Source organism: Oryzias latipes, chromosome 7 (assembly GCF_053564925.1).
Source record: "Oryzias latipes strain Hd-rR chromosome 7, Olatipes_Hd-rR_3.1".
NCBI lineage: Eukaryota > Metazoa > Chordata > Actinopteri > Beloniformes > Adrianichthyidae > Oryzias > Oryzias latipes.
In genome coordinates, this window is record NC_136243.1 from 23830622 (window position 1) to 23854593 (window position 23972).

The 23972-nt window shown below is 38.6% G+C and overlaps 2 protein-coding genes and 1 long non-coding RNA gene across 3 annotated transcripts; all 3 read right to left on the reverse strand.

Moving 5' to 3' along the window:
- Positions 1 to 1221: 1221 nt before the first annotated feature.
- On the reverse strand, positions 1222 to 13882 carry esyt1a (extended synaptotagmin-like protein 1a). The gene is made up of 31 exons (XM_023956600.2): positions 12997 to 13882; positions 12150 to 12191; positions 11449 to 11583; positions 11173 to 11246; positions 10876 to 10948; positions 10710 to 10799; positions 10429 to 10484; positions 8625 to 8745; positions 8252 to 8428; positions 7743 to 7825; positions 7529 to 7577; positions 7172 to 7261; positions 6800 to 6895; positions 6652 to 6723; positions 6488 to 6574; positions 6216 to 6365; positions 5752 to 5934; positions 5486 to 5662; positions 5320 to 5402; positions 5194 to 5242; positions 5012 to 5101; positions 4547 to 4642; positions 4395 to 4466; positions 4218 to 4304; positions 3963 to 4109; positions 3235 to 3365; positions 2817 to 2912; positions 2595 to 2726; positions 2408 to 2513; positions 2253 to 2302; positions 1222 to 2166 (listed from the first exon to the last, which is right to left on the reverse strand). Exons 1-31 carry the CDS (start codon positions 13282 to 13284, stop codon positions 2139 to 2141), a joined length of 3210 nt encoding a protein of 1069 aa, XP_023812368.1. The 5' UTR covers positions 13285 to 13882; the 3' UTR covers positions 1222 to 2138.
- A 1741-nt stretch (positions 13883 to 15623) lies between these two features.
- On the reverse strand, positions 15624 to 16476 carry LOC101170841 (uncharacterized). The gene is made up of 4 exons (XR_013657515.1): positions 16367 to 16476; positions 16231 to 16257; positions 16000 to 16022; positions 15624 to 15922 (listed from the first exon to the last, which is right to left on the reverse strand). It is a non-coding gene; the product is annotated as an uncharacterized LOC101170841 (long non-coding RNA).
- A 1101-nt stretch (positions 16477 to 17577) lies between these two features.
- Positions 17578 to 23853, reverse strand: LOC101170587 (proliferation-associated protein 2G4-like). Its single transcript, XM_004070454.4, has 13 exons — positions 23561 to 23853; positions 22046 to 22174; positions 21865 to 21970; positions 21702 to 21771; positions 21538 to 21630; positions 21408 to 21471; positions 21227 to 21305; positions 21069 to 21147; positions 20839 to 20972; positions 20668 to 20762; positions 19647 to 19774; positions 18550 to 18603; positions 17578 to 18455 (listed from the first exon to the last, which is right to left on the reverse strand). The coding sequence occupies exons 1-13, from the start codon at positions 23646 to 23648 to the stop codon at positions 18396 to 18398; spliced, it is 1179 nt and encodes a 392-aa protein (XP_004070502.1). The 5' UTR covers positions 23649 to 23853; the 3' UTR covers positions 17578 to 18395.
- Between the last annotated feature and the right edge of the window lie 119 nt (positions 23854 to 23972).

Sequence of the window (23972 nt, forward strand, 5' to 3'; positions counted from 1 at the left end):
GGCATGTGACCATACAGTGTGATAGAATGTTCTAATAATGTATTGTTTTGATGTGGAAAAACAACCGTGGGCTGAACTTTCTGAAACTAAAATGTGAATGGATTTGCCATTAATTCTTGTTTACTTGTTTGTTTGTAAACATATTTAATCTACATTTGATTATCTTGCAATAAATACGAGGAATCTGGAAAACTTCGTCCGCACTGTTCAGTACTCAGGTATTTATCTCTGAGTCATGCTAGTTGAATTTTAGGTTAGAGATATCCTGGATCAATCTTAGGTCAGTGTATCGGATCGCTCAAAATGATCCAACGTCGTCTAAATCGGATCGGCAACTACAAATTATAATATGAATTGAATCATTGTTAAAATCAATCGTTGCACCCCTTTTTTAGTATCCTGTATAGTAGTTCAACTGTAGAATTGTTTGAATGGTGTTAAAGAAGTTTGCTCAGACTAAGCATCTGGAAAAAAAAGATAATACAACCAAGCTTAATCATTTTGTACAAATAAATATCATTTAAATATTTAGAAAGCATCTAGAGAAACTCCACTGTCAGTTAGATTAATTTAATAAATTATGGTGTAAAGTGTCTAAAAAACAAATACCTTAAATAAAGAACAATAAATTAATGGCTTTTTTGCACAATTGCAGAAGCCAAATGAGACACAAAAATAAACTGGAGACATTTCTCCTTTACACAGTTTTCTTTGTGACTGTGGTAAACACCTACTGGCAATTACTTTTCATTTAATTTGTTATTAAATGCATTCATTCAATTTTTAAATATTTTTTTCAATCGGTATCTTATTCTGGAAACAAAACCTCAATAAAATGATTTCTTTGCCATTAGGATTCAGGTGAAAACTGAAAGATAATGCTACAAGTATCTTATAAACAAATGTGTATTTATACTTCTGTGCAGTTGGAATGTGTGTGCATGCAATAGCATAGCTTTGGATAAAGTACAATAAATAAATTGCTCTTTTGCACAATTACAGGAGCTGATTGATACACAAAAATAAACTGAAGACATTTCTGTTTCTGCTACTTTTTTTCAAACTTTCCTTTTTTATGATTTATTTTACTTGTTGTAAAATCCTTTTATTAATTGTTAAAGTGTTTTTTTTAAATCAGTTACTTATTTGATAATAAAGCTTTTCTTTGCTATTGGGATTCAGGTGAAAACCGAAGGAATATCAATCATATCACAAAACAGATTAGATTCTTAGACTGCAAGCTTTAATTAGCAATTTAAGCAGATACACAATGATAAGTATGTCGAAGCACGGTTCCTTTATTCTGACAGTGTGCACTTTGCTTTGAGTTACTGCAAGCCATGTGTTGTTTTTAAAAGATGACAGTGGTGAACTTCAGCATGCTTCTCATGCATTGCTTGATTTAAAAAATACACGCATGGCTAAAAGCATCAGCTCAACAAACACTTGAATCAGCAGGGATTGGTCGCAGCGACGTCTATCTACAAAGCTTTGTCTTCATAAAAGCACAGTGATCTCGACTTTGCTTACAGTTTCAAACCCCTGGATCCAGGGAAGGGTCACTTTTCGGAGTCATTTTCAAAATACGAAATCGACACTAATAACATAGAAAATTTCATGTTAAACAATATTTCATAAACACTGATAAATTGTGCACAGTTTTGTAATACTTAAGGCAGTAATTAAACATAAATATCTATATAAACACTCTAATTTTTTAAAGGAATCTCTTTCAGTTGTGTTTTGTTGTAAACCCAAACAATCTACACAACATAGTCATGGATGCATCATCACCATAGCATTAGCCCTTTTTAAATAGAATTTAAAGAGGACTTTTAAATGCTTTTTTTCAAAATTGATTTATCATGCAACACAGTTGCGTAATTGTAAAATATCTACTTTACTAAAACGTCTGTAAAACTAACAGATTCAGCACAGTTTACACCGAAGATGTGCAAAATGGAAAGTTTTCCTTCTTATAAATATTCAAGGTCTGTGAAAATGTGGAGCAGATTTGTCTTTTTTCTTCTGCAATGAAAGTGGATGTTTTGATATAAGCCGAATGATCAGAAGCAAATCACAGAACACAGAAGTACTGCAGCTTTTATGGTAAATAGAATCAGGCAGAAGTCTTCTCTTTAGTTGGTCTCTGCTACCAAATCAAACCTAGGAAAAAAAGACAAAGAAATAAAGTATGTAAAGTTATAGCCAACTATTTTTCAGAACTTAGCGTTAGCACTTAAAATGTTTACCATTGTGCAACACCAGCCTTCAGATCAATTTGGTCCAGATCCAGCTGCAGCTGAGTGTGGTGATTAAAAAAAAGGTAATGAATTCTTCTGTGAGTAGCCCAAATGCTACAAAAACCACTCAAATGTTGTGAAGATGCTTGGCTGAACACACGTACCTTGCCGATAAGCTCTTTCTCTCTGCTCATGAAGGAGACGCTGTTTTTCACTGAAAGATACAACTTTCTTTGGGTGGACTCTTCCAGAGAAAAATCAAATTCAAACCTAGAAAGTGGAAATGAGAGACAGAGAAAGTCAGAAACCATCCTCACATTTCTTTTCCACCTTTAAATCCTTTCCTCTCACCTCTCGTTAAATTCAGGGTTGAGATCTTTCCTTTTGGTGGTGGTTCTCCTCTTGGTGGTTGCCTTCTTATCAGGGAGGAGGATAAAGGAAACATATGGATCGGCTCCATCCTTGGAACGAGGGGCCAGGCCTCTGCGGGTTTTAGACACAATGTGACATGTTCTTTTACTGTTGTGGGTGAAAAAAAACTAACCAGAACTCCAAGAATGTTATGTAGAAAACCTGCAAGAGTGAACAGTGATGAAGAGCCTGTTTTCCTCAGTGGAGTAGCCAATGGTTAGCTTGACTTGGCCGGCTGTGTTTGCGTTATCACTCACACTAAAGAAACATATCACAATATGACATTTATTTATTTAAAAAAAAAACTGTTTTACAATCGTTAAATTACATTTTGGTCCCTTTGACCCCAAACTGCAATCCTGCTCTAAAGTCATATCAAACTTCAAGGACAATTTTGAAAATAGAGACTTGTACAATCTTGAATTTCAACTTTTTGGTCGAATAAACTATATATATATATATAAACTATATATATAGTTTAATATAAACTATATATAAGGGTAAAAAAAAACGAAGCAAATCCTAATATTTGTCCTTTTGACAGCACAGTGGAGCACTGATGGAAACTGATGAAACTCACACGGAGAATCTACTTCTGCGTCTGAGGTCTAAGTGGGAAGGATCCCATTTGGGGAAGACTGTTTCTTCATCAGCATCATTTGCTGCTCCAACTGGGCCGCTGCGGCATACTGCTAACTGCGTGTCCAAAACCTGCAACACCAAAAAACAAAAAAGGTCAGCACATTTGAAACTACTTTTAACTTTCACAAATGGGAGAATAGCAAAAAAAAAATAATTGAAAATGTTCCAGAAATGGTAAATCAGATCAGCACGTATGGCAAAGTCCTTCATTTAGTGATTTTCTAAAACTGGACAGGCCACTTTCCAGTATATAAAAGTTTTCTTGTAATGTTTTCAAGACAAAAAATTGAAATTTGTTTGCAAGAAAACAAGCTCTCAGAAAAACTAAAGAGGAAACAGACAGAAATTTCTTGTGAGGAGAAAAATGAAATCTAACAATTTTCTGTCATATTAACATAGCTGTAGAGTGACTTTTTAAAACATCATGATTAAAGTATATCATGCATTTGTGGATCTAGCAAAAGTGACGTTATATTTTAGAAAAGTTTAAAACTTTACTTTGATGCTGGAAGGCCTAGGCTAACGGAGCTGTCTAATGTCACGTTCATGGTTTGACTGTACTTTCTCTATGTTTGCAAAGAAGTTTATTAATATTAAGACTGCAGATAGTAGTAATTTTACTTCATGAGTTACTGAAATGTTGCATTTATTTCTTTTTAGGTTTACCTTCAGCGTAACTCTCAGCAGTATTTGACTTTCTGGAAGAGCTCCATCCAGACTGAGCCAGCGGTCCAGCACCAGACCAGACTCAGACAACACCTCTTTCAGAGGGAGTGTCAAGGACCCCAGAGCCTGGCCCCAGCTGTGGGAGAGCTGGACAAAAACAGTTTGTATAAACCAACACCTTTTATCCATATGATAGGTCAATTCCTAAAAGGTTTCTGCCCTGCAGTTCTGGGTCAAAAACCCGATTTCTCTCACCTTGACTGTCAGTGTTTCATCTGTGGGGTCACGAACCAAAAAATGAAAGGCTTCATCCCAACGAGGGGACGTGGATCGCTCACATATCTTTGGGATAAACCAAAGGAAGCCTTTTTAGTCATTTTTTTGGCAAACGTTGTTGTCTTTTAATGTTCTTTAGGTAAATGACACTCATACCTTTGTTTTGAATGAAACACCTTTTAATGCAACTTCCACTCCAGCTTTTGGCTCCTTTCCATTCTTCTTGAGCTAAAATACCAAACAAAAGGGACTTCATTGTAGCTTACGTGCTGCCTTTAACATTTTCAGGCTTTGAGGCGCAGTCTCACCGGAAGGCCGTGGGCGCGCTCCACGTAAACAAACAGCACGGCTGCTGATGGCACTGCCTTGTTCTGGTACAACTGCTGGGACTGATACTGCAGCACCTGCAAGAAACAGCAAAACCTATTGTGAGACAGGATAAAGTTCTCGGAAAAATGACCTCATCAGAAAGCAAATAAGGATTATTCTATTCTAATCTAAAAAGAGAAGTGTTTTGCTAACGCACATCTTTTTCACATGTTTAGGTACACAAAGTAGTCTAACTGATAATATTTGATTTACTGGTGCATGATAAGAGGTATTTTTTCTGCTATTGATGTTTTCCTGTGGAGCACAAGACAGACTCCACAAAACTTGATAATACATCATTTTTCATTCATCCTTCATTTCTAAAAAGACAAAGTAAGAAAAGAAAAGTAAGAAATCAAAGCAGCAGCAATAAATGGTGAACAGAAAGAAAAATGCAGTTTCACCTGCTCCAGTCTGATGAGGTCAGAGACTCTGGGCAGCCACTCAAGCACTAAGTGAACTCGTCCTGACTTCACGTCATTAAGCGTGTACCACTACAATGAAGACAACACAAAAAATGAGCCTTCCAACATGAATATTAATAAAGTTATGAAAACTTGCATCTGTTAAGACTATTCTCATGCACCGAATCAATGAACTGCCCGTTGATGATGTCCCGCAGGCTAAGCTTGAACCTGCAAAAGATGGGAATCAGTCAGAAACTATTTTGGACACTATTTTGTGTCCAAGTTTTATTTTTATTGAAGTGCACCTTCCCAAAAAGTCATCCTGATCGATATCCTTGTCAAACAGTTCAAACTGGATTTCCTGACCAGGAAGTTGAGTCAAAATCACCTGAAATCAGGACAAAAAGGGCATAAATCGATCAGACAAAGTCAGTGAAATAAGGTTTTATTGACCCAAAGAAGCGACAATACCTCATAGAGTTCGTTCCAGACAGGATTCAGGTTCTCTTTGATGGTGTGGCTGCGGAAGGTTATCCCAGCAACTTTGATTTTAACGTAGGGGTCGCTCTTTCCCTTCACCATCCCTCCCATGAAGTTGTCTTTGGCTATCAAGTTTTGGGCCTCCACCAGGTGAATTCGTAATACACCCTGAATGCAGCACAGGACAGGAACTGTTTCTGCCTAGCCTATTCTCAGAGACACACAGCTCTGCTGCAACTCAGCTATTCCTAACTTACCTCAGTTGCAAACTCTGGATCGGGTGTGGTGTGCTGCGGTTGAGTAGGCTGAGGTTTGTTTAATCCACCAGGCCCTGCGGGGCTCAGGTCAGACGTGATGCCTCCCTGGCCTACCTCAGACCCAGAGCCTGAAGGGCGAGGAGACGGAGTCGTGGGAGTGACATCATCACTCAGCCACAAAATCTAGCCGGGCACAAAGGAAGCTTATGAGAGCAAATACCAAGCAGAAAATTACAAAACAATGCCTTGTGATAGTCATATGAGTTCATTTATATTGGTTTTGCACTTGTTCCTTTTTAAAGTCTGATTTTATTTGTTGTTCTGGCGAGCCACATGACATTACATTTTAAGGAATTAAAAGGTCAATTTAATGTTTCCTGAGACAAACATACAGCTAAAAAGCAGTCTTTTCAAATCCAGAAGTTTGTTTGTAGGTAAAACAGCGCATACATTTAAATACTAACCCTAAGCACAATTTTGGCGTAAATACGGCTGGCTGTGCCAGAATTCTCCAGGTGAAACCACTGGTCCAGGGTGAGGTCAGAAGTCTCCAGAAGGCGGTTTAGAGGGATTGTTAGACTGCCCAAGGGCACCGAGTGATCATCATCTTTCACCTAATCGATTTAAAGGAAGACAGGACAATGAATGACATGAACTGCAGCAAAAGAGAATCGTTAAATATCAGAACTTCAATTTATTTAAACAAGGACTGAGGGTTTAACTGACGATAACTTACTTGGATGTCAATATCTTGCTTGTGAGGATCCTGAATGAAGAAGGTGAATGCCTCCTCCCACACAGGGCTGTTGCTCCCATAGCAAGTCTAAAGAGGCAGCACAAAGGCTTTTAGTAAAATCCTCCAATGATACAGTAAAAAACACAGCCCTTCTCACCACTTACTTTGCTTTCTTTAGTGGTATCCTGAATGGAAATCTGAGCCATGGGGCTCGGGAATTTGCTACCTTTTCTCATCTATCAACACATCGGAGAAGAAAGCAGATGAGACACTGACTACACAGCACATGAAGAGGATGGCTGTCAAGCTTACAGGCAGCTCAAAACCCTGGTCAAGATAGATGGCAAGGATGGCAGCAGATGGGGGATCAGATGTTTTGGTGGTCAAGTTCTGGTTCTTCTGAATCACCTAACAAAAACAAACAACAGAACATCTGACGAAATCATGTTGGATTAAATATTGGCTCATAAATATTTTTATTTTTTAATATCTGGACATGCGATAGATGTAAGTTACAGCAACAACTGGAATTGCTTAAGCATGCCCATGTATAAACAAAGAAAATTAACCCATTTATTTTTTAACATAATAAAAATTAGGCCATCCAAATTTTGCAGTTTAATTCTATCCTTTGATAAAAAGTAGACACTGGCTAGAATTAGCCTCCTCGGCCAAGAGTCTCACCTCACTCAGTCTGTCAGCAGAGGACAGGAGAGAGAGCCACTCTAAACGCAGGTGAATGCTGCCAGATGGGACGTCTTTCAGATTAAACCACTGCGGGGGGAAAAAACACTAATACAATACAAAAGGCATTTCTGCAGAATTTCTCTAGCCTTGTAAGGGCCTGTAGGTGGCGAGACCAGAGCAGATCACGAGGAGGCGCATGCTTTTCTGCAGTGTCACATGATCACAGGACTACAGCAGTCTTAGAGACACAACATAACAGCTGCACTTTTTTCATTTGCAATCCAAGAGAAATTAAAATGCAGAGTCATATAAGAGATTGTTATTCTCTAATACCTTTGAAGCATTACCACTTACATCATCCACAATTCTAGCCTTCCTCACAATGTCTAGATCCACCTTCACCCTGAAATAGAAAAAGAGATGATCAATAAAACTATGAATAGCAAATAACAAGAAATTTGGCTCCAAAGTGAAGAACAATCATAATAGAAAATGTTCTACTGCAGTAATGGTTATGGCGCGATAAGCACAGAGAAACAAAGAGAACGAATGAAAATGAGTAAGCTACCTCCCCAGGAAGTCATCCTGGTCTGGGTCTTTGTCAAACACTTCCACTTCCAACTCCTGACCAGGTACTTCATGGACAATCACCTGACACACACATACATAGAATGGGAAAATGCCCAATACACACAACATATACACAAGTAGAGATACAAACACAATTGACATTAAAACACAAAGGCATGCGAACAAACCACAATGGTAAGTATGTTTCACAACTAAGTAGATGAGGAAACTTAATATAATTTTTGTGCTCGTATACAAGCTGAAAAAAGGAAACTAAAAGATAAATGTGTTCCTCATAAACAGGGTTTTATCGCAGAAACAGATACTTCCTGTTCTCTCAGAAACAGAAAAAAATAATTTAGGTCTATAGCAAAAAAAAAAAAACATTTCCAAAAATAAAGGTTTCATACAGCCCCTGCAGAGCAAAAACAGCAACTGGAACATTTCCCAGTGCAGCCCTTTAGCGTGAACCCAGAGCAGTAAACTTTCCTCTTTCTGCACTCTCACCTCATACATTTCTCTCCACTGTGGGTTTAGGTTGCTGTCCACGTGATGTGAGGTGAAGATCTGCGTCCCCACACGGATCACAGCATAAGGGTCCGACTTCCCGTCGATTAACCCCTTGATGACCGTGTCTTTGGCAGTCAGGTCCTCAGCTTCAAGCAGGTGAATGCGAACAACTCCCTAACCAGAAAACATTCAACAAACCCAAAAGACAGTCAACCTACATCCACAAAACATATTTTTGATGCACATAGCAGTACAACATAAAACTTATTGTATGAAGGCCATGCGTGCAGCTACTCAGCTCAAGAAGATCTGCTGCAGAATGTGTGGGTCTGTTTTTCTCCAGGAGGCCATTTATTACTGAGACAGTTACCCTTGGGAGAGGGGAGCGGAGCTGTGCCACGTGCAGATTGGCCACCAGGGGGATAGTGAGACGATTGGGAAGCACCAAGTGGGAGGCTATTGCATCCATTATCATAGTATCCGACATGGAACTGCAAATGAATGCAAGGGTGATGTTGGGGACACACAAACACAAATGCAGCAACAAAACCAGCAAGAAGGACCCCACAGGTCAAAGACAAGGTCAGCTTTTAATGAAATCTAGCAGGCAAAAGCAATCTTAAAGACCCACTCCGATGAAAATAGTGTTTTGGGGGGTTTTAACATCTTCTTGTGGCACATACAGTACAGACCAAAAGTTTTGACACACCTTCTCATTCATTTTAATGGGAAGGTGTGTCCAAACTTTTGGTCTGTACAGTATATAAAGAAAATTAGGCTCAAAATTGCATTTTTGAGCATTTCTTTATTCAAATCGTTTTGAATCAGGAGCAGATGAAAAAGTGCCGTTGTAAAAGCTTATAGCTGTGATGTACAAGCTACTACGGCAGGCCACAAGCCCTGTGCCACGCTCCATTGTGATGCATTCACTTGCAGACAAATAGATCAATGTACGTCTTTGTTTTCCTCATCCAAAACCAGCATCCGGCTCAAAACTGTACGGCTGGATATCTCCATTGCTGCTCGTCTTTTTTGTTGTGCCGGTAATGTTATGTTGGGGATGTGAGAAGCTGTAAGCTTGCGGGAGAGACTGTAAACAGATGGATGTCGGGTAGTAGGAGTGGGCTTACTCTGCGCCAACAGTCCAACTCACAGCTCAAAGGAAAATTTCTACAGAATCACTGGCGCTCTGCAGAAACTATGTCGTAGAAAATGACACAGGGTTTTTGATTTTGGCTAAAAACGGCATAATCATAATTAAAAGACCACTGGGAATACTTTACAATAGATCAAGATGATTGGAGTGGGACTTTAAAGACGTTTATCATTGAATAGAGTGGTGTTTCAGGTTTTATGTTTAAACGTTTATGAAATTTTTATATTTTTTTTAGCAAAAGATTAAACATTCATGCTTATGAAGACTTTTCAAAATTGTTAAATGTGTCCAGTAAGGAATGGGTAAAAAAAATTAAATTTTTACATTATTTTGAAGCACCAGTTTACCTTCATATTCTATGCAATTATTTATAAACATCTCAAACTTGTGTAAAACATAGTTCCCCTTTCATAAAAAACATATCTAAATGAATCCTATCAGAAAACTTGCCTGTTAAATATTGATACGAGCGGCAGGATCATGTTGAGAAACATCCCTTGATGTGCTTTTAAAAAGCATTGTGAAGAATAAAGCTACATGTTTTAAAGCCAGTTTATGGACATTGGACAATGGTCATTTAATATGAAAGTCAACCAAAATAAAAAGGTGTGTTAGTGGTAAATGAACACCTCATATAGCATCACCATGGATCAACATTAACTAGCTTTTAAACATACATCTAAATCCAAACAAACAGAAGAAGAAAACTTACTTGCTTGTTTATATTCAAGGAGTGGAGTTGGTTTTAACATTGAGGAACGTTAAAACCAGAAATGAAAGAATGTATCTTTACCCTTTAAGCATTTCAGCACACAGATCAGAGCAAATGAACACCTAAGCTATGTCTGTCTATGTTTTTTGGAGATGTTAAAGAGTTCTAGCTACACTATACACACCTTCTGTTATGTGTACAGAGAGGTCAAACTGTTTAAGCATCTCCATTAGTTAAACTCAACCACCTTGTCATTTGAGCACAGGTTTTAGAACAAACAAAGGAGATTAAAGACTAAAAACTCACTTTAGTCCAGGGATGTCTAACAGATTTGTGAGTCCAGTCCAGTTGATGTCAAGTTTCTACAAAAGAGAGGAAAAATGTATATATATATGTATATATATATATATATATATATATATATATATATATATATATATATATATATATATATATATATATATATATATATATATATATATATATATATATATATATATATATATATATATATATATATATATATATATATATATATAATATGAGTACTTATTGTAGGTGTAGTGCAAAACTGATACAACACTCACAGGCCTGCGTATAAAGAACATTGTAATAGCTCCAACCAGGGGCACATCTCCAATCAGGGGCTCCAGAATCACACGCAGCTTCCCATAAAGCTGCAAAGAAAAAAAAAATTGCTGAAAATTGTCTAAATAACAAAAAACATTATGCAAATAATACTGCAGGAAGTACCTGGACTCCCTTTACACCAGCTTTGCAGAAATACTTTTTGATCTCAACATTTATTTCAACATCTCCTGCATAGCTGCAATAAAAGAGCAGTAATAAATGTAAAGATAAATGTTTAACAGGAGGAAGCAAACAGGGAACTCATGACGGACTACTTTTACTGCGTGAGTGTGTGTACAAGGTCAACAGAGCTCTGCTGTGCCATAGAGGGGTATTACAAGGTGTTGTCATGCAGAACAATCCGGTGTCTTGACTAAAAAAAATCAAATGACAGTCACAGGAAAGGTTGTGATGCATTACCTCAGGTATAAATCCAACATAACTTGTTTCTTATCGTGTTCAGTGTGAGCCTTCACACCCACCACCTTCAAAGCCTGTGAACACAGCAGCTGCAGTTACACAAACTAACACTCTACTAACAATACCAAAGAAAAGTCCTTTATTGCAGTGAATCAATCCATCCCCAGACAAACTGCAAACCATTTAGCAGCACTGCATTAACCTTGGCTCCATTAAATGTTCCAGATTTGGACACATTTGTAAAACACTCCTTTCACTGCTGCACACATGACCAACCTTGTCTCCTATGTTGACTTTAGTGAAGCTGAGAGTCTGCAGATGGATGCTAGAAGTACGGATGGCGGGAGCGATGGTTTCCACCAGCAACTTTTCCAGATACTGGCCTATAAAAGGCCAGGCTTGCTGCAGGATCTGCATGAGAGAGAAGATGACTATTCAAAAGGCTTCCTTCGGTGATTTGAGCAAACAAGCTGACTCTCCTGTGCAGCATCTCTGCAAGTGTGACTCTAATTTATATTTATACTATATATATTCACTTTCTCTCCTGCAGTTTAAGATTCTTTTATAAGCTTTATAACATGTTTTTCTTCAAAATGACACTTCGGAATATTAGTATTCATCCCCACAGTCTCCCATACTACTTTCAGGTTACTGCACTGACAGAGACAAAGGAAAGTGTGATATGATCTGCGCTGCTTCCTCTGCCTCTTAATTACCCCAGCAGATTTTGTGCTCTGATGGGCTGCAACGAGATCCCGTCAACTGCGAGTCCCAAAACGCACTTTATATGCTATCACATGCGGTTATTGATACTGATTTAACATAAGTGAACGGTGAACATCTTATTTTGAAATAATTGGTGGTTCTATCGATTTGTCGAGAGTTCAGCTGAATGTGGCACTTTGGGTGCTCTCCAAGCAGGGAACCGCAAGCTGCATGCACACAAAGCTAGAAAGAGAAGAAAAGAAAATATGCACCTTATTTACCCATTCCACCTTCTCCACATCGGGAAAGTTAACCTGTGAGACAGAAAGTGCATCATTGATGATGAGTCCAAACAACATAAAATGACCTTCAGCTTTATGTTTTGCTATTATACAGCATGTTTCAAAATTATAACCTTCAGAGAACAGGCTGGATTCAATTTGGTATTAACAAGAAATAAAATAAAAACATTATCTGTACTTCAGTGTTGCTTTTAATCAGATATGCTGGTCGACATAACCACAAAATTTTTGAAGAAACAAGCACACCAAGTTAGGCAAATGCTGCAGCTCACAACATTTCAGGAAATGTGACCTCATCAGATATGACAACTAAAAAATACATAGCTGGCACAGTTTGTTCCTCTCTAACTAGATATATTGATTCTGTTGAGCTTTTCTCTGCTCCTGGAGATGATTAGGATTTATCCTTTCTTAAATCCATAGAATTTGTTTTTTTTATGAAAAAAAATTGGTCCACTGAAGTGAAACTAACAGAGTGGAGGCAGTCATATTGTTGAATTTACTGGTAAGGCTTTTAAATAATGTAATATTCATTTTTATCAGTTTAAACAAAACATTCTGTGATTCTAAATTTAATCTCTGATATAAGAAAGCATTAAGACTCTCCTTTTCTTCTGGAAGTTTTTTTATATACTGGAAAATAGTATAAGCTCTTAATTCACAGTTTATGAAGGGTACCCGTTTAATTTGAAGGTTTGGTGCAAATAAAAAAGCAATTCTGTTAAGCAGCAAGGCATGAACGTTTTTTCCATAAATGACAGATATAACAGCCTCTGCAGAGAAGGGTGCTCGACCCCCTACCCCCCGTGTCTCTTACCCACGGGGGTAAATCCCTTTTGGCTCGGAAAACCTTCTCCGTGGTGAATTCCCTCTCGTTCTCCAGGAGGTACATGGCAGACTTGAGTCTCATCACTTTCTCCATGCGTCCGTGCTTCCATCCGATGTAGAGCATCAGCCCCAGCAGCACCAGGCTGATGCTGAAGCCGTAGTATCCGGCCAGGTACACAGGTAGCAGCGCGCCCAGGCATTTCGCGAACGACCAGAGCGCGCCCACGGCGCGTTCAGCCGGGGGTGCCGTGACCACCTCTGCATCCGCGCCTGGCATGATGAGACTGCGTGGCTTTTCAGCTTAACCGAACTTGGCCTTCAACTTCCCCGCTTCCGCAGTGAAACAACGCCGGAGTCCTGCAGGAACCATCCAGGGATCATCGATCAGCTGCGAGCATCTTCCGCCGTCTGATGACTGCAGGAGTGAACGGCTGCTCTCGTGGAGTGGGGCAGAGCAGAGCCTCAGTCAGAGCCGGGAGGGCGGGCTCTGCTTTTTACCCTCCTTAACACGCAACCAAGTGGAAACTCAAACCCCACGAATTAACTTGTACAGTCTTGTAGACACAACTAAAATCTGAACATTTTCAAAATGGAAGAGCCGAGGGCCATGTTTATGTCCATTTTAAGGAAGGTGACGTCCAATATAAACCCGTTATCTTTGAACTCGGACGCTCGTGCTTTATCCTCGTGCGCGCGCAGGCGCTGATGCCCACTGCAGCAGCTAACAATCACAGGTTTCCTGACTGACTGACGCGTAAAACGAAAACATCTGAGAAGAAATCAGACTTTCTGCTCGCATCTTGTCATGAGCGGCTGCTGCCTGTCAGTGGCAGCCGAGGATGTGACAACTGGAGCGGACAGGTTTGAAATCGCTCGACTGTTGCGTGGAAACTGCGGCTGTTTGCTCAGAGGGGACAGACTCAGGATCTGCAGGACGGATTAAGCAGATTGTCAAAGTGCTTCAGGAGTCACGTGGGGAGATAATAAATGTAAAAAAAAAAAATGTTACCATACCCTGACAAGGCGTCAATTTACTTTATAATTGTATTTGTGTATGTATTTATTTTTAAAAAACATTGGACCCAGTATTAAAATTGACAATGGGTGGTGTCTCGTGAGGACAAAAAAAAATCACATTTGGAAATAATTCATGATAATAATAATGATCAGATGGAGGGTATTAGATCCTCACTGGGTTCTGTTCTTCAGGGCACCTGCTGTTGTCCAGTGGGGGTTTTACTGCTCATTTAAATATGTTCATGACCCCTGGACGGCAGAGAATCTTATATCCAATCCTCGTGTTTGCATAATTATTTGAATAATCTGAAATCTCAAGACATTTCTTCTTTTTTTATGTAAAGTAAATCATTCTCAAGATTGACTTCCGAGAATTTATGTTCACCAGACCCTTCAATGACATTAACACGTTTCTTTTATTATATGTTTTGATGTGCTTGTATCACATTATTTGATTATTTCAGTTATCTTGAAGCTATTTTAAAATTTTGTTTTTAAGGTTGGTAAAAAACAGCATCAGAGCAGGATTTCTGTGCCAACAGGCCTCTTTTTGTGGTCTCTTGATTAAGTTATATCATCATGATCAATACCATTACTCATGAAGTTTTTTTTTCCTAAAACGTTTCTCATTTTATCAGTCCATGTGTTAGTGAATTAGACATTTTCAGTCTTTTATTTATTCATTTAAACTTATAAGTTTTGAGTCTCAAAAGGTGGCAAGTTATGCTTTTTGGTCCAAGTTTAAAACAGAAATCAGCTCTTTTGCTGCAGAAATTGCCTGCTGTCACAAGATTATGAGATGCTGAAATAATACAAACAGCTCGATACGTCAAAGTCACAGCTGGGTCTCATGTCTGTGGGTTGGCTTTCTCAGCTTTTTCGACCAACATGAAGTTGCTTTATAAATGTGCTGCTCCAAGCAGATCCTTTGGTCTAACAGTATGATCCTCTTGACAGGTAGGAGTATGTCAATAAAGATACGCATTTATTCTTCCCTCAATGAAGAAATGAAAGACCCACTCCAATAAAAATTGTGTTTTTAACGTGTTCTTGTAGCATTATTCTGATGGACATAAACAAAATTAAGCCTAAAATAGAAATTCTGAGTATTTCTTTATTCAAATCATTGTGAATGAGAAGCGGATGTAAAAACGCTGTTGGAAAAAGCCTGATGCAGCAGCTAGTCGACTGGCCACAAACTTCCTGCTCTGCATCCACTTGTAGCCAAATAGATCCATGTAAGTCTGTTTTCCTGATCATCCGAGCTATAGAATCCAACTCAAAACTATCCAGCTGAATAGCTCCATAACTGTGTCATTTTTATTGCATCAGAAATGTTAGGTTGGAGTTGTGAGGGGTTGTAAGCTAGCAGGAGGTGTATACAAAAAGATGGGAAAGGAGCCAAGTCCCATCCAAAAATGAGGCAAATTTCTAACAAACTATTTCTGCCCTGCAGAAACTCATAAAAATAGATTTTAATCGTAATTAAGAGACCATTTGGGAACCCTTTAAAATAGATTTAGATCATTTTAATGGGATTTTAACTTAAGTTTGGCTGTCAAATTCTGCAGGTTGTCTAAATAAATGAGCCAATTATGCTTTTTTGTTTTTTAAACCAAAACTTTAATCATAGTATAAAGAACAACACATGACAAAAGTTAGAGAATGTAGAGTTCACAATGTCGCAAAACAAATGTCCAGCATGTGGTCTTCCCTCCAGGTTTGCTTCCTCCACAGACTTGGACAGGCGTGAACGCCACTGGCCTCAGTCAGATGAGAATCGTCTTAGTTCCGGTTCAGCAGCTGTTATCATGCTGACCGCGAGCCGCGACTCAGCCACGAGGAAGGGGGCAGCTCACTTGGACCTCTGCCTCATCTTTCTCCTTTTACGCTTCAGTCTGAACATGAAGTCACAAAATTAAACCACACGAAAATCTGAGGTCTTTCATCGTTGCACGTTGTAATGGACGCTTACCTGCGCATGCGTTTCTTTCGCCACTGCAAAGAGGGTAAATATTTTCATGAGAATTATTAGGCGTTTCAATGAATAATACTATTCAAAACGGATGTCAACTATTCGTAAAAGGGAAAGACAGTAGATGATCGATTACCGACAAATAAGCTCCGGAAAATCATGTTTTAAGCTAGCAGACATTAGCATAATAAAAAAGTACATCTTATAAACTTATTAAATTGATTCACACACCTTGGCTCTCATATCGAGGAGGGGAAGCTGAAAAAGGAGAGAAAATGTCAAAATCTGATTTGTCCCACTTAAAACATTTGAGGATTGACACGGATTGTCCTTAGACACATAAACGTACCAACAGTTGAGAACTCACCCGCAGCGAGTTCGTCAAACTTTTGCGACACGGTATTGGCCGGTTGTTGCGTCATAGACAGTGGACGGATATAACATCACGGGAAATCGAGTTTAAAAACAAAGGAACTACTGGGATTAACGTGAGATAGTCGTGTTTATTTTTAAGTCTTAGAAAAAATGATTTTTAGTTACTTTGTTGTTTCATCAAAAGACAAATTTTATATCACTGTTTATTAATCAAGAAAATTAAAAAAAGAGAGTTTATGAACATGATCCTTGGCGTTTCAAAAAAGATCATTATGTGTCTTGGAAAAAAAGAATTACTGCTTTAAATTAATGTTTCTACATATTCTATATTCGAGACACAACCAAACAATAGGGCTGAAAATTACTTTTGTACTACTACAGTTGGTACAATCCATTTAAATTACTTTATAGTGCTTTGGTTTTGTTCTGCATGTTTTGTCTCAGCAATGACTTCTGTATGAGGCCAGAACAGTCTCATAATTCAGAATTGCACACAGTCTGAGTCACAAATGCACACACTTCAATTCACAAATGTCATTTTATCCAAACGAGCAATTTAAATTTGGAAATGCACACTAAAGGTTTCACAAATGAATTTTCCCTCAGCAAACATATTGAAGGAATATCTAGCATAATTCTAAATTGTACAAATGGGCACATCTCAAGAAACGTTTTGGCTTCTTGAAAAATATCTTTAAACCACCCCTTGTTCACCAGTGTATTGAAGTAATAAATTAGAGGTTTAAAGCAAAGCTTGTCAAACCCTTTCAAAAGCACAAGTCTATGCCTACAGCCAAATGATGCTTTGAGATTAATTTTTTTAAAGATTCATGAATTATAAAATGGAATCTTTTTTATTCTGTTATGTTTACATCTGTTTCTAAGACATTGTTTGTTCAGATAGTTTATTTTTACTGCCTACAACTTAATTCGCAATGTTTGGAAATTAAAATGACTTAAATGAACTTTTCATGTATATTTGACCCAAAATCCACTTATCTGCATGTGAATAGGCTGTATCCTCAAGTTTGCTAGTTTTCCTGTTTATTTTTTTAAATAAATGTTTTTAAGTTTTTAGATTTAGATGTTTTCTGCTTGTTTTAAAGACTGAAAATATACAGACAAATGTATTTCTAACATCAAGACTAGAATAAATACTATTAAGAAGAAATGCAAACAGAAAAAAGAAAGACAACACATACATGAATGACGCCAGGTGTTTATTTAATGTTTCAAAAAATAGTCTCTGAACTGGGATTTGTTTTACAAAAGCATCCATACGTCTAACAGGTATGGAAGTTTTCCGTAAACAGAGACTGTCAGACACCAAAGGACACCATGATCCCCTTGGAAAGAAGTTCAAAGCATTTACCACTGAGGAAAAGTAATGAAGCTTTTCAGTTACATTACTCAAAGGAACAGTCTCAAATGATCAATTTTTGAAGTTGGGCAGGTTTCTCCAATGCAGATGTTTTTTTACATACACAATTTACTGGATCACAGACCTAAGCAGTTGCATTAATTGGGTTGAATACATCAGTAATTACTAGGATGACCACAAGGTGAGTTCATACTCCCTGCAATGGCTTCAGTGATGCACACTGAATGTACTTATCCAAACGTCACATTGTTGCACACTGAGGTGTATGCATTTCTCATCCTCAGCTGCTCTGTCAAACTTATTTTTTTTTTTTTAATTTTCACAAGAATCAGAGAAGATAAAACAGCTTGTAGAATGATGAAATGTGAGAACCTTAACTGACATATGACTGCCCAGTGGAAGTGCAGCCACTCTTAATGATGCATCAAGAAAAAAATAAAAAGGAAAAAAGAATTTATTATGATTACTTGTGAAAGGTTTAGATGGAGTGACAGGATTTAAAAGCAGCATCATCCCAGACTGATGTCACATTCAGAGGTATTCACAGAGGAAATGTCCACAGGTGCCTCAGACAGCCGGGACAGAAGAAATCATGACGTCAGTTCTTTGGGTCTTCATGTCTCTCGCTGCTTATCGGAATCTATTCTGCAGCTTCCGTCTCCATCGTCTGTCCTGTTGCATTCTCAACAGTCTTTGAGGCCTAAAAAGACGAGTGAAAAAAATAAAATTAAAGCAGAGAAGTAGAAAATGTACATAAGTGGTTGTTTTGTACCGACAGGCTGTGATGTAATCACCTTCTTTTTCTTCTTCTTCTGAGTCTTCCGGCTGGCCGAGCTCTGAAGCAAAGCCTTCAAATACACAAATATTCCCATGAGCAACGCAGCACATAACCTCTTATGCGTATAAACTACAGAAAAAAAATCAAAACATGACATTGATGTTCATGAACCTTTTGGCTTGTAGAAAAATCAGACAAAAGTGGTTTTTACTGAGAAGAACAGGCTAAAATTATGTCTTCTTTCTCTTTCGGCTTTGCCCATCAGGGGTCGCCACAGCGAATCATCCTTTTCCACCTCACTCTATCATGAACATCTTCTACCCTAACGTTAGCCAACTTCAGGCTAAAATTATGTAATATCTCAAAAATAATAGTTTAATATTTTGATTAAATCACAATGGAAGTTCATGTACATTTAAGGTGATTTTAAAAAAAAGAAACCTTTTTAAATCAAACCACATAAATAAATAAATACCAGTTTATATGCTTATTCTTTTCATCTTTTACAAAAACCTTTTTTGTAAAATACATTTTTTACATGATCAGTAATCAATATAAGTATAATTAATGCCTGATAGTTTTAAGTTGCTTCAGGTGAACATTTTTCTGTTTTAGAAATAAACCTTTATGTGTCTGTTGTAATAATTTCTTATGCTGTCAATGTTTCTCTATATTTGTACTTACAAAAAATGAAACACAGCTGTCTGAAAATGCATTTACCATCATTTGGATGAATTAGTTTGTAAAAGACGGCTTTCATAAACTTAAAGGATTTATAGACAGGACAGAGTTTCCTCTTAAGCAGGCCAGGGATTTTTAGTGATAAATGGCATAAAAAAAAAGATTTAGAAATGTTTATTGATAGATACTTTTTTCATTTCATGAGGGAAATTGGGTTCCACTTTAAAATAAGGTAAAAACTGTATTGTATTTGGTGAACATTCTTTTTTAATATAACAAAATTCAATACTATATTAGTCACTGGCTAAATTTTTCTCCCTTTTATTTTGTTATGTTCCTTTTAATGTGGTCATTTTGGTCCCTAAAAAACCTTGAAGATGGGAAGAAACAGTTTCCGTTATGTTAAAGCTGGGTCTTCACTCCCGGTCCTACCTTCAGGTCCGGGTCCTCGACCTCATGCTCAGATTTGTAAAGCTCTGGCTCAAAGAGGCTGTTGGTGATTCGAAGGGGTCCATTTGCCATGAGCAGAACAGTGAACTTGAACTGGGCAACAAACTCACCTGAAGAGTCAAAAACAAGTAAAAGATGAGACAAATGAGGACATTAGTGACATTTAAAGCAACAACGAAAAGGTTTAAGCGTTCTGGGGCCTTCGTCAGCTGTGACTGAGGGGGAGGATGGCATTCACCAAAGAGCTAACGAGGTTAGACTGTGAACACGCAAGAAAGATCTACCGAACACATGACCATTAGCATTTCTAAAGCTTTTTTATTTAAGCTATTATAAAATAAAAACCTGAAATCAGTAAAGGTCAAAGCTCTTTCTCCAAAGAAAAACTTTATAACTCAAAAAAACATGGATCATATGCATGAACATCCAACATCAATCAATAAAGATGGTTTAACAGACCTGCAGCCCATGCAGCAAAATCAATGTATGATATAGATGATCTCCTGATTGTAAATGATCAAATCAATAAATCTAGTAATAGTGTTTCATTCACTATGGGTCTGCGTCCCCTTTTTGTACAGAAACTTTTTAGAAATAAAAATATTGATAAATGGTGGGCTTAACTATAGCCATTCTTGTCATGGGGGTGTAAATGCATACCATCTGCATGTTTGCAGATCCAGAATGTCTCTTATGCCGCTGATGGACACCTTTCAGTTTGTTTACAGCAGAGGAGCCAATTTATGCAGCGACCCACTGAATGCATGACCCCTGTTATGACTAACCGCTGCAGCAGCTCAGAGACATTTGTGAAGAGCAGCTGAGGACTCACGGCCTGCTTATGTGTTGCAGGGATAGAATTACAAAATGTGATGCGTTTTTCTTGCCATAATAGGTTGTGTACAGCAGAATTAGCACCAGAATGATTACAACACGGGCCTGCTTTACTGTTTAGAAACCCTCAATGGAAAACACTCATTCCAGGTGTCATTTTGCAGCTCACCCTCCTTCTCTTGCAGCACCGTGAACGGCTGGAGCAGCTCGTGTTTGGCACACTCCACCACGCCCAGCCTGGCTTTGCCTTCATCCTCAAACGCTCTGAAGTAAAAGCAATGTGAGTGGGCTAGAGCTGAGATCACTTAGAAACATTACACACCCACTTTAAAGAGGCTACCTCAGCGTGAAAGGCATTGTATCAAACCGCCTTTCCATTTCACTGAAGAATGTGCGAGATGTCTTCATCTTCAGGCCGTAAACTTTGTTGGGGTCTCGTTTGTAAACGGTTGTCCTCTGACCTCCATCCTTTGCCTAAACCATACAACAAAGACATAGGCGTTTAAAATATATCTGAGAGAAATTAGAACGAAAAAAAGGAGAGAAAGGGGTTCTAAAACATCTTTTCACCTTTCCTTCTCCAGTGCTAATGAGCACATCCACTGCATACACCTCATGCACCTCAAATTCGGCCTTCTCGTGGTCTTTTCTACAATAACAAAATTATCATTATCCTCAGTTTACTGAAAGCACATCAGTGACGGCGTGCGTCTGCCAACTCCACTCACTTTTGCTGGTCCGTTGGGTTTTGGATAATTGTCTTCTCCCCATCGATCACATGCTGTTTAAGCTGATGAGACAGCATCCCTGCACACATCGCAGCTTAAAATGACTCAAGTGTGTCCTGAATATTTTAGGGCGGTGCTAGATTGATATCTACAGGGGGCCAGATGTTTGCAGAACACTCACCCTCAATTGGGGAGCACTTGAAAGACTTGGCGATCTTGTTCCAGGCTTCTGTGACTTGTGTGTTCTGCAGGAAAAGTCATTGAACCGTTAAACACTATGCGATTCTTTTTAAAAGAGACGAGAGCTTTACCTGGTTTCCTGGCTTGACGAGACGGAGTGCAGCCTCTGCACAGAGGTGTGCTGCTTTGATGACGTCAGCTTTCCGCCCTGTGACAGGGTTGTCCTGAGGATTCCCAGACGTCAAGTTAGAGACAAACACACAACACATTCTGTCTTCCAGGAGTGAAGACGCACCTTGGTCGCTCCCACCACGAAGCTGTGAGCCACGTTTGAGATGAAGCCGTCAACGTGCACGCCCAGATCTCTGTAGAAAAGGATCGTGTTAAGAGAAAACACACACTACTCCAGAAACAAAACTTCATTTATGGAGAGGGCAGAGGGAAAGTTAGCAGCTTACATCTTGACAATGTCTCCATCCTTCAGAATGACATCAGGGTCACTCTTCAGAGGGGAGTGATGGCAGACGCAGTTGTTCACAGAAACACAGGTAGGAAATGCAATGCCTGGGGAGGAAACACTGTGAGCTACAGAGTGTGAGATGGGAACATTCTGGAGATTTATGAAAAGCAAAAAAATACCTTTCTTCATGTCCTTTTCCCTCTTGAAGATTTTTCCAGTTTCTGCAACAATGAGAGCGTCCCCCTTTTCGCAAAGGCTCAACACGGAGACGCCAGCTGTGGCTGCTGTGACTACTGCCTTCAGGGCCTCTGCAGGAAAATGCAACGAGAAAATAAAGCTAGTCAGTCATTTAGCAAACTACTGTACGAAGTAGATACAAAGCAAGCAAAAACAGACACAAAGGCATTAAAAGCTATAAATTCAAAGGATTAGAGAAAAAGATTTTTATTTACACGTTTCTTCAACATTCAGTGTAAATTCACTCATGAGTTAGCGGTGACAAATATAAATTTAAACTTTTCATTAGATTTTAGCATTATGAATATGACAAGTTGTCTTAAACTTTTAGATATAATCCCCATCATAACAGACAACCCCCCCCTCCCCAAAATTATTGTCCAGTTATCCTTAACAATAAACAAATGATATCAATAGAATACATCAACAATAACACTACGAAAGCAATTTTCATTCATCTTTTTCCATTTTTTCCCTTTCGGGGTCACGGGGGTGCTGGAGCCTATCCCGGCCACTTGTGGTCGAAGGCAGGAGACACCCTGGACAGGTCGCCCACATATCACATCCATTCACTCTCATTCTTATAGACAGTTTAGAGTTGCCAATTAACCTATGAAGCAAGTTTTTGGACGGTGGGAAGAAGCCGAAGTCCCCAGTGAGAACCCACGCAAGCAAGGGGTCGGGGAGGTCCCCCATTAATGTTCTGGGGCCTTCTTGCTGACCTTCTTGATTTTATATTTATATATATATATATATATATACATATATATATATATATATATATATATATATATATATATATATATATATGCATACATACACACACACTATCTGAATTTAGAGTAAATTTATTACACAGTAAAGTATTTAGTTTTGGCACCAAAAAACTGATAACATGCATCGTGATAAAAAAAAACTTCAACAAGTCACCTCAGGAGAAGTTATTCTCTTCGTTTTCAAACATGCTTAAGTTAAAACTTATAAATATATATATTATTTTTTATTTAATCAAATCATGTTCTAACCGAATGTCCAACAACAAATATTTTTAAATATATTATTTAAATTTCTTAATTTTAAGGGTAAACTCACGTCATCGTTCAGTCACTAGTCCCTGCAAGTTTAGTACTCAAAGCTAGCTAAATGCTTGCTAGCCTGTTAGCTCCAGCATATAGCTAGCTTACCAGCACCCACAGCTATCGTGACAGTCAGTGGTGTACCGTTCAATCAAATTATGCGTAAAACTGTGACAATGTTTTTCTTAAAAGTCCACAAAATAAATGCCCAGTTCACTTGAAATATTTGCTCCCTTTCTGATATATGCTGCGGCTTCTACCACTACCAGTGCAGCACATGGCACAGCTGCTGTCTGGCTAGCTGACACTGCTAGCTGACAAACATACGGCGCATAGGGTACCCGGGTCGAACCAGAGGCTTAAAAATGCGTTTCCACTCACGATTGGCAATCTCGGCTCCCATCTTGTACTTGGTGACCACCAAGTCGTCGGCGATGGTCTGTTCTTGTGTCTCGTCATCTCCAGACATGTTGGCAGTGAGCTGACCGCGAACTGAGAGTAACTTTTCCCCTGCGAGTGTCAGGGTGGACCACGCTGCTTCGCGCTGAGCAACGACCCGCCCGAGTGAAGCCGAAAAACAACGAGCGACAAATCCCGCCTTCTGTCAAAGAGCCACACTGACGTCAAGATGGTTCACGTTTGGTGAGGCGCAAAAAGGATAGATAGATAGATAGATAGATAGATAGATAGATAGATAGATAGATAGATAGATAGATAGATAGATAGATAGATAGATAGATAGATAGATAGATAGATAGATAGATAGATAGATAGATAGATAGATAGATAGATA